Genomic DNA, 8928 nt, shown 5'->3' with positions numbered 1-8928 from the left:
GGCATGGCCAGCATTGCTCCCCAGCAGGAGATCAGCTTTCTCGGTCAATATTGCTCACACATTATTTCTTCAGTGGACTACATTTACCATCAGCACTGATTGGACATGCTAAATTTTCCTTTTATTACTCAAAATGGCAGTAGCAAAATAAAGTACATCTTCGTAAACGTTTGTACAGGTGCCCACATCGCTGGGATTGATTCAGAGTATTTCTTTAGGCCAAGATTAAAAGTTAAGAGTACATTTCATAATATGATTAAGCGAGTGGTACTCCAGAAACAAGACTTATTAATAAGACCCTTTAAATGCTGTGAAGGCCCTCTGGCTTTAGGCAGGGCCTGCTGTGTGTGGTTACTCTGGCTAGGTCCCTAGTAGGCGGAGCTAATCAGCACAACTGGGAGCACCTGGCCATTCTTCCAGGAGCGTTTAAGACCGGTCTGCTCCAGTGCTGGGTCTGTTCCTCCAGCACCATGCCTTGTTTATGCTTTAACTTGTCGTGTGTTATCAATAAATGTACCGTTTCCTATTTAAAGCCCTGTGCGTCTCCCGTCTTTGTCATGGCTTAAGAGCCGGGTCGTGACAATGCAAATTCAGGAGCCATCAGATCTTTTGGTCCAAGAGCAGGGCTCACAAAACTGCCTCTTTAACAGAGACCAAGATTACTGTATCTGTTACTTTGACAACTGAAGGCCTGAAACTAACCTGCCGTGACAGGTGGCTCTCTGGGGCTGAGCAGGTGCTTCAGTCCGACAGCATCAGCTCTTCCTCTAATCATAGCACAATTCAAATATATGTATATTATTATTATTTTTTTTATATAATAAAATGTATACAACTAGATGTGCTTAGGTTTATTTACTTACTTTAAGTTTAGGTGTGTTAATCTTTGCAAGGTACTTACATTTTAAATACATATTTTAACAATGATATATTAGAAAACTAAATGTTTAAAGCACTTTCTTAAAAAGGCTGTTGCAAGTTATATCTGTAAGCTGATTTTTAGTACACTTAATAACCACATAACTGTTCTGCACAATATTGCACAAAGTATTTACTCTGTTTTTGTTTGTGACAGTAATATTTACTTTAAAAAAAAAAGTCAGTTCATTCCTCATATTGAGTTCATTGAATGTAGTGTTCTGAGTGTCAAATTGGCTCTTATTTGGGTTGATGGGATGTGCAGCTTCTAATGGCAAACTTCCTTTCTGTTAGCTTCCCATAAAGTACACAGAACTACAAAGAAACAGGGACACATAGATTTTCTAGTTGACTTTACTCCTTAATTGAATGCATCAACTCAAATTTCTTAAGAAAGTAACATTCTCGGGTTGTTTTTGTGAAAACAATATTCAATTAGAACATATTTTGTACAATAAGCTTGCAAACATATTTTTAATGCATGTACAATAAACTTGCAAACTAACTTGAAAAAAAAAATGTAACCCCTTATAAATACAAGGAAATATTTAACTGAAAAATACAAAATGATCTATAGTTCATGTCATAGAAAATGCCAATAGATTAAAATGACCAGTTTGAAGTGTATCTTACATATAATCAACAAAACTAAAGGCTATTTCAAACATAACAAAAATGATCATGTTCGATACAAATTACAGCCTTTATCCAAGACTTTCCATAAACATCTTATCGCATCATGCTTACAGCTTTACACATGTCTGTCATAGATTTACAAACGGTCAAGAAACTATCTGGCTCATGTACAAATAAAAAAAAATATATACACTAAATATAATCGCAGAAGGAGATGCCCCGTCAGAGACATGATCACAAGGATCAAAAATACAAATTGGATCTAAATTGTGAAAACAAGCGGAGGTACCGGGTCAGATGTAAGGCATGGAAGGGACTTCAAGTGACTATAGCTAGCTATTCAAAAGGAGGAGAAGGTAGATGGTATTCAACAACCATTACTGAGAGGGGCCAGCATGAGTCTGTTGATGTTCCTCCAGTAGGTGAGGAAAAGCAAAGGCTTTGTCACATTCTGTGCATTCATATACAACTTGGCCGACATGACTTTCTTGGTGCTGCTTCAGCTGAGACCACCGGCTGAAGGACTTGTAGCACATATCGCAGCGGAACTTTCCAACTTCTTTTTCGGCGTCCAATCTCATATGCGACGACAGATCTTGTGCTGTATCGAGTTTGGTGTGCCAATGGTTACGCCCGAACTTGTTTTCTTCTGACTGAGCTGCTCTTTTTTTACGATGCCTCCGCTCGTGCTCGGTGAGGTACCGCCTCTTGGCAAAAGTGTTCCCGCAAAGCTCACATTTGAATGGCTTCTCATTTCGGTGCACTTTATTTTGGTGCTCCAAAAGGCCGCTCTTTGAGGAGAACTGCCTTGCGCAAACTTGGCAATTGTACAAGTCCTCTCCAGTAACGTCAATCTCCTCTTCGTCTACTGCTGCTTGATAATAAGTTGGAGCGGACATCTTCGCTGGCGGATTCGAGTATTCAGCCTCTTTCGAAGCGTGCTTATGATGAGAACAGTGGTGCTGTTTGAAAGCATCTTCTCCCCAAAAGCTCTGGCCACACTCTGTGCATTCAAATTCCGTTTCTGACGTCACATGACGGCGCTCGTGTTCCTCGAGCGTACTTCTCGAGGAAAATGTCATTTTACAAATGTTGCACTCAAAAGATCCATTAGGATGCGTGAGGAAATGACGACTCAACTCCGTGGCACTGGCAAAACACTGATGGCAAACTGGGCATATGAAATCGCGGGATCGAGCCCCATCTGTACCTTCAGTGTTGTGTTTATCTTCTGCTGCAGTATCGCCGTGGCTCTTCAGGTGGTGTAGGAATTGCTGAGAGGTGGAAAAACTGTTGTTGCATTGATTGCACGGATATTCACCGCTGGACCATGACATGTGATGGCTGTTCCTGTGCTTTTTCAGGTGAGATGCGTGCAGAAAATGTTGATCGCAGTCTGAGCAGGGGTATAGCCGCTCTTTGGCTTCCATGCAACCGTGCTCCGAGAGCTCCTCTGGATCTGGAAAACGCTCACCGCAAAGACCGCAGCGGTATTTAAGCTCTTTAGGGGACACTGATGAGCCTTCAGAGAGGGAAGCAGACTCATGTTCTTTCATTGAAATTGGAGGTAGGGGGTAGTCACTCGAGTTGGAGTGGCTTTTCCGATGCTCAACTCTACTACTCTTGGAGACAAACACAAGATTGCATATATCGCATGGGAAGTTCTCTTCACGGTGGGTGGACATGTGCTCTGCCAACTGCAACGGCCCGGTGAAACTGAAGTCGCACCTGGAACAACGGTAGGGACGGCTCTTTCCGTGAGTATGCTTGTGTTTGCGGAGCGCAAAGAGCGAGACAAAACCCCTACCGCATGCCTGACACTGAAATTCAGACTTGTGCATTCGTTGATGCTGCTGCAACTGGGACGCTTGGAAGAAACATCGACCGCATTCTGCACATTCATGTGGCTTTTCACCCAGGTGACACCGCTGATGGTCCTCAAGACCTTCTGATGTTGGGAATGTCTTTCCGCACACGTGGCACGGGAAGTATGGCGCGGAGTCCGAGTCGGTGTCCCCACTGCCAGTATTTCTCTCCTCGTCGCTTTCAGCAGCTGTGCTGACTTGACTGCTGGATTGTGGTTCAACGACGATCTTTTCCTTCACAGTTCGCCCAGGATTCATCTGCTCTCGTGGATGCCACTTTCTATAATGTCTATAAAGTGATTTTTTGACCGAATATGCCTTGTTACAGAAACGGCAAGTAAACACATCATCTGTATGGTCTTCTCTGTAATGATTATATAAAGCTGGTCTTGTCCAAAACCTGTGATTACACAGTTTGCAAGGAAAAGGCCTATTTGGGTCATGACATGTTCGGTGGATGTTAAGATCAGAGGAGGTCTTCGACACCGTGGAGCAGTCAGGGCAAGCGTATTTCCCCTTACTTTCATGGACCTTCATGTGTCTGGCCAGATGTCCTAGATTAGAAAACGCCTCCCCACACGTAATACACGCGTTGCGCTTTTTCGCTAGTTCTTCTCTTCCATGGTCTTCAAGGTGACTAATAAGCATCAAGCCATCCGTGAAGCTCTTATCACATTCTGAACATTGATACTGCACAGCTTTCTTCCCTGTACTTGAGCTGCTCCGCACCGGTTTTTCTTCTAAATTTTCTGGGGATTTGTCCACCAAGTCATCTTTGCAAGAGAAGTTGGTCTGCAAAACGCCAGTGCCATTTGAGTCGGAGGCCTCTGTGAACAGTAGAACAGAGTCATTCAGCACAAAATCAATCTCTGCTTTCAAAGGAACGTCCGACTGTTGGGTTGTACTACTCTCTGGAATGTGCCCCAATTTACATTTCCTGTTGTGATTACGGAGAAGCCTTTTATTCCAGAATCCCTTCTTGCATGTTTTACATTGAAAAGGAAGCTCCATTGAGTGTACACGCAGATGACCGCTTAGTCCAGCTTTATTTGTAAAGGACAAATTGCACACTGGGCAGGGCAATGGATTGGGGACCTTACTATCAGGAGCTGCATCTAGTTTAGCGCCATCACTGAGCCATTTGTCACAACTCTCATCCAAAGGCTCTTCTTTGATGTTTGGCATATTTGATAGATGGTGTTGTAGGGGAGCAGATGATATTGGAGGAACCTGTGTTTCCAGCTTGTGTGCATTTAAAAAATGCTCTTGGAGATGTGAAAATAGCAAGAAACGGGAACTACAGTATGCACAAGAAAAGCCTTTTGGTGGGCTTTTAGTGGTTGACTGTTGGGTTTTGCAAACTGTGGACTTGGATAATCTCGGTGTTACAATGCATCTTTTCTTGGTGCACTTTGGGGAATGACGCTTCACGTAATCCTTCCTTATAAATCTCTGACCACAATCGTCACAGGCATATGGCCGCTCTCCTGTGTGCAATCGGGTGTGCACTCTCAATTGCCAATTGTTTTGAAAAGCACGGGGGCAAAAACTACATGTGTATTTGAACTTTTTGTTCAAATACGGCTGGATACGCTGTATTATTCTATTTCGTATCACATTAAGCGGGTTTGTCACAGTTTCTGTTGATGGATTAGTTTCCAGTGGCAGCAAAGAATTTCCTCCGTTGGAGCGAGTCCTGCACTTCTTTACCTTCCTGTGCTTTTTCAGAGATTTTTCATGAGAGAATGATGAGCCACAGTGTGTGCACTTGAATAATTTTGTAGTATGGAACATAGTGACATGTCGGGAAAGTTTAGACTGAGTGGGGAAGCTTCTTGAACAGACTTTGCACTCAAGGGTCTCCATCTTTTCAGCAGCTGCCAGCATATCAAACCTATTTTTCCAACCCTTGCCAACGTCATCTAAACTGATTTTGGGAATACAGACTTCCAATCGTGTTTTTTTCCCTCTACAGCGAGCCTGATGCACTTTCAGATGGTCATACCTTGAAAAGCAGCAGTCACAGGCTTTACAGCGGTATGGTTTCACTTCATTGTGTGTCAAAATGTGACGTCTCAGGCTTCGGGATTTCATGAAAGTCTTGGTGCAGAATTTGCACTTTAACTCCGCTTTACCTTCTGCTTCGGGCATTTGTGCTGCCTCACTGAGAGTAGGCCTCTTTGACAACTGAGTTGCAGCCACATCTTTGACTTTCAACAGCCCCTCCTTGTTAACACCATCACAGAACGCTTCATGCTGCAAATACATCGTCCGAGTTCCAAATCTGTGCCCACAGTGCATACATGAAAAGGGTTTAACACCAGTGTGTGTCACAAGATGTCTCAAAAGTAACGATCTGTACCTGAACCTCTTTTTACAGTGAGTACATTTAAACCGTAGCAGCTCGCTTGCATTGGGCTCCGGGGGCATTATGCTGACTGTTTGGCTCACCTCTGAATTGCTTTTACAGACATTGCCATTAACTGATGATAAGTCATTGTTGATCTCTGAAGTTTCTGTGCAGTTCTTCTGATGGTGAGTTAATTTTGTAAATCCAAAGTACTGCCCACATCTTGAGCATAGAAGCAGACTGTTTGCCTTGTGGCCACAGTGATGACTTTTCAGGCGATTCTTCTTCGTAAATGCCCGTGGACAGTACAAACACAGATGTGGCCCCCTCTTAGCGCCGGACTCAATTGGGACCAGATGTAAGGTTTGAGCAGGCATACACCTCTCACTGTGAAGTTTAAGATACAAGTCACGGTAAAACTGTCGTCCACAGTTAGTGCAGGAAAAGGGCTTGTCTCCAGTATGTTTGATCATGTGGCGCAGCAAATAGCGACGATTACGGAAATGATCTTTGCAAAACGGACACTGGTTTGACGAGGACACAGATATATGTGTAAGACAATGCTTTCTTAGTACTTGGGCATCATTAAATACCTCTTTGCACAGAGAGCACTGTAGCTGTTTTGGCCCACTCTGATCTTTTACAGGATCCAAGGACTCCTGTGGTTCCAATGATGGTGTCTCTCCAAGCTGACTTGTCCGGTTTTCTTTTTTTTTGTGGGCGTCTAAGTGCCTAAGGAGTTGTGCAGGATACTGGAACTGCAGACGACAGTCTGGGCATCGAAGCATTCCCTTATTAGGATGGGAGCTTCTGTGCTGGATCAGTTCGCCAATAGTTGGAAGAATCTTTCTGCAGACAGTGCACTGTATCCTCTTCTGGTGAACGATTTTATGACCAATCAGATGGGCCCGTCTTTTGAATCCTTTGCCACATTCTAGACAGCGGTACGGCTTTTCGCCTCTGTGATTGCGAAGATGTTTCTTCAGAGACTGTGGTGTGTCGAAAGATCCTCCACAAAACTTACAGCTCAGTGCAAGACTGCGAGTTGTTTCAGTTGATTTTGAGTTATTCTTATTCTCTTTAGTGTTTGTACTACTTAAAGTTGCTGGTTTAGACAAGGTGGAGAAAACGGAATTCCTGTACTTGAACATTTTACCAGTGAGTTTAAACGCCTCATGTTTCTTCATATGTCTGTACTTTCCGGAACCGTAACTAAAAACGGCAGGACAAAGATTGCATTTGTAACGTGGTAGAGACTCGAGGGCCGTTGAAGCTTGGGGTGTTGTTTTTTTCCGTTCAATTTCCTTTCTTTTTTCCTTTTTTCTCTGTTCAATCTGTTCCCTTGATAGTGCCCTCTCCTTAGAGAGCCGATTTACACATTCTCTGAGGCAAAACGATTTAATATGTCTGTATCGGTTGCATGATAAAGTGAAGGTAACCTGGCACAAGGGACACCGATATTTACCGGAATTCTTTTCCTTCCCATCACTTGTAGCGTTTCGTACACAGTCACGCAAATGGCGAGCTCTGTTGTAGGAGTACTTGAAAAGCCGTGGACAGAGAGGACATTTATATTTTCCTCTGGTCTCACTCTCCACTTTGTGGGTTTTCTCACCACTGTCTTTTGTGGTACACTGACTCGATGGAACTGCCAGACTTTTCCCCTTGTGCACGTTGTGGAAGTGCTTTTTGACCTTGTCCAAAGTTGAGAAGTTTTTACCACATAAACTACACAGATGCGTTTCAGAGATGTTGACAAGCTTTACGTAACATTCCAGTAGATTTGGATATGCTTTGTTCTGCACATGATCTTTTTGTAGTGGCGTTTTAGTTTCTTTGATATCAGAATTAGCGTCAGAATTTGTAACTTGAAGTGTGGACCCCTTGCATCTGCCAGGTACCTGCTCGTGTCTTCGCATGCTACTAGACTGTGCAAAGTAAGTTCCACAGAGATTGCACTTGTAGGGTGTTGTGCCAGTGTGAGATCGTATATGTGCAACATACTGATATAGTTTTGAAAATATGAGTCCGCATCTAATGCACTTGTGCTTGCCACGGCGTTTTTTCTTCTTCAGTAGGCTGGAGTCAGAAGAGAGCCGAGGGCCGTTTTTGGTCACACAACACACATGTTTCTCTGATTGTTCATTCTTCATCAGGTAGACATTACAAGCCATGCAAAACTGGAAGTTTTTCATTGAATGGCAACAATGGTGGTGTTCAATTAGTTGATCTACATCGTGGGTTGTGTGTTGGCAATCGGCGCAATGATAAGAGTTACTCGCTCCATTTACTGACTCTGGTATCTTCAATATTACAACAGGTTGCAGGCGTTTTCTCATTTGTATAGAGGATTTTAGTTGAGGCGCTTGTCCTTCTGGAAAGTTCATGCCGTTACCGTCAGGTCTAGCCACAGAAGTGTCTTTATAGGGACTTGTGTCAAGGTTTGTTTCATCAGAATCAGATGAGGAATCTTCTCTTGACAGTGGTTCACCATAGAGGGCGCCAGACAAGGGTGGCTCCTCTGCAGATGTGTCCAACTCGGCTGCATTTTCAGCAACATCTCCATTAAGACTTCCTTCTTTTAGTGCCACTGGACTTTGATGTTGTGGCTGTTGCTGATCTGTACAAGAGGTTCCATTTGTGTTCTCTGGGGGACTTGTCAATTCTTTTTCTACACAGGTAGTTATGTCTGTGCTTGAGGTGTTTAACTGTGAACAAGATTGTAAACCATTAGAAACACTCTGTTCTTTACTTTGTTCTGTAATGTCACCAATCAAAGCAGTGTCACTACAATCTGGTGCTGAGGAGGTTGGAGCGCTCTTCTCTGGTGAACTTGTCGATTCCGTTTCTACACAGGTAGTTATGTCTGTGCTTAAGGTGCTTGACTGTGAACAAGATTGTAAACCATTAGAAACACTCTGTTCTTTAATGTCACCAATCAGAGCAGTGTCACTACAATCTGGTGCTGAGGAGGTTGGAGCGCTCTTCTCTGGTGAACTTGTCGATTCCGTTTCTAGACAGGGATTTGTGTCTGTGCTTGGTCGGGTGGGCAGTAAGCAGGATTCTACATTATTAGCAACACCTTGCTTGTTCTTGTCACTAGTATCATTAGGAAGACGAGTGACACTAGGGACACTGCAATCTGGAGAATTGGTGTTA

At 43.4% G+C, this 8928-nt stretch overlaps 2 protein-coding genes across 2 annotated transcripts; both read right to left on the bottom strand.

The window, feature by feature from the left end:
- Positions 1 to 1328: 1328 nt before the first annotated feature.
- znf1035 (zinc finger protein 1035) lies at positions 1329 to 3677 on the bottom strand (the record flags this gene model as incomplete). Its single annotated transcript, XM_079227348.1, has 1 exon — positions 1329 to 3677. The coding sequence occupies one exon, from the start codon at positions 3675 to 3677 to the stop codon at positions 1932 to 1934; it is 1746 nt and encodes a 581-aa protein (XP_079083474.1). The 3' UTR covers positions 1329 to 1931.
- Positions 3678 to 5410: 1733 nt separating this feature from the next.
- Positions 5411 to 7688, bottom strand: LOC306744665 (uncharacterized protein; the record flags this gene model as incomplete). Its single annotated transcript, XM_079227347.1, has 4 exons — positions 5411 to 5424; positions 5555 to 5703; positions 6523 to 7463; positions 7671 to 7688. 4 exons carry the CDS (start codon positions 7686 to 7688, stop codon positions 5411 to 5413), a joined length of 1122 nt encoding a protein of 373 aa, XP_079083473.1.
- Between the last annotated feature and the right edge of the window lie 1240 nt (positions 7689 to 8928).

The sequence above is a fragment of the Taurulus bubalis genome (assembly GCF_910589615.1).
Source record: "Taurulus bubalis genome assembly, chromosome: 12".
NCBI classification, from domain to species: Eukaryota; Metazoa; Chordata; class Actinopteri; order Perciformes; family Cottidae; genus Taurulus; species Taurulus bubalis.
The sequence above is the reverse complement of the archived record's forward strand: the minus strand, read 5'-3'. Positions and strand labels throughout refer to the sequence as shown.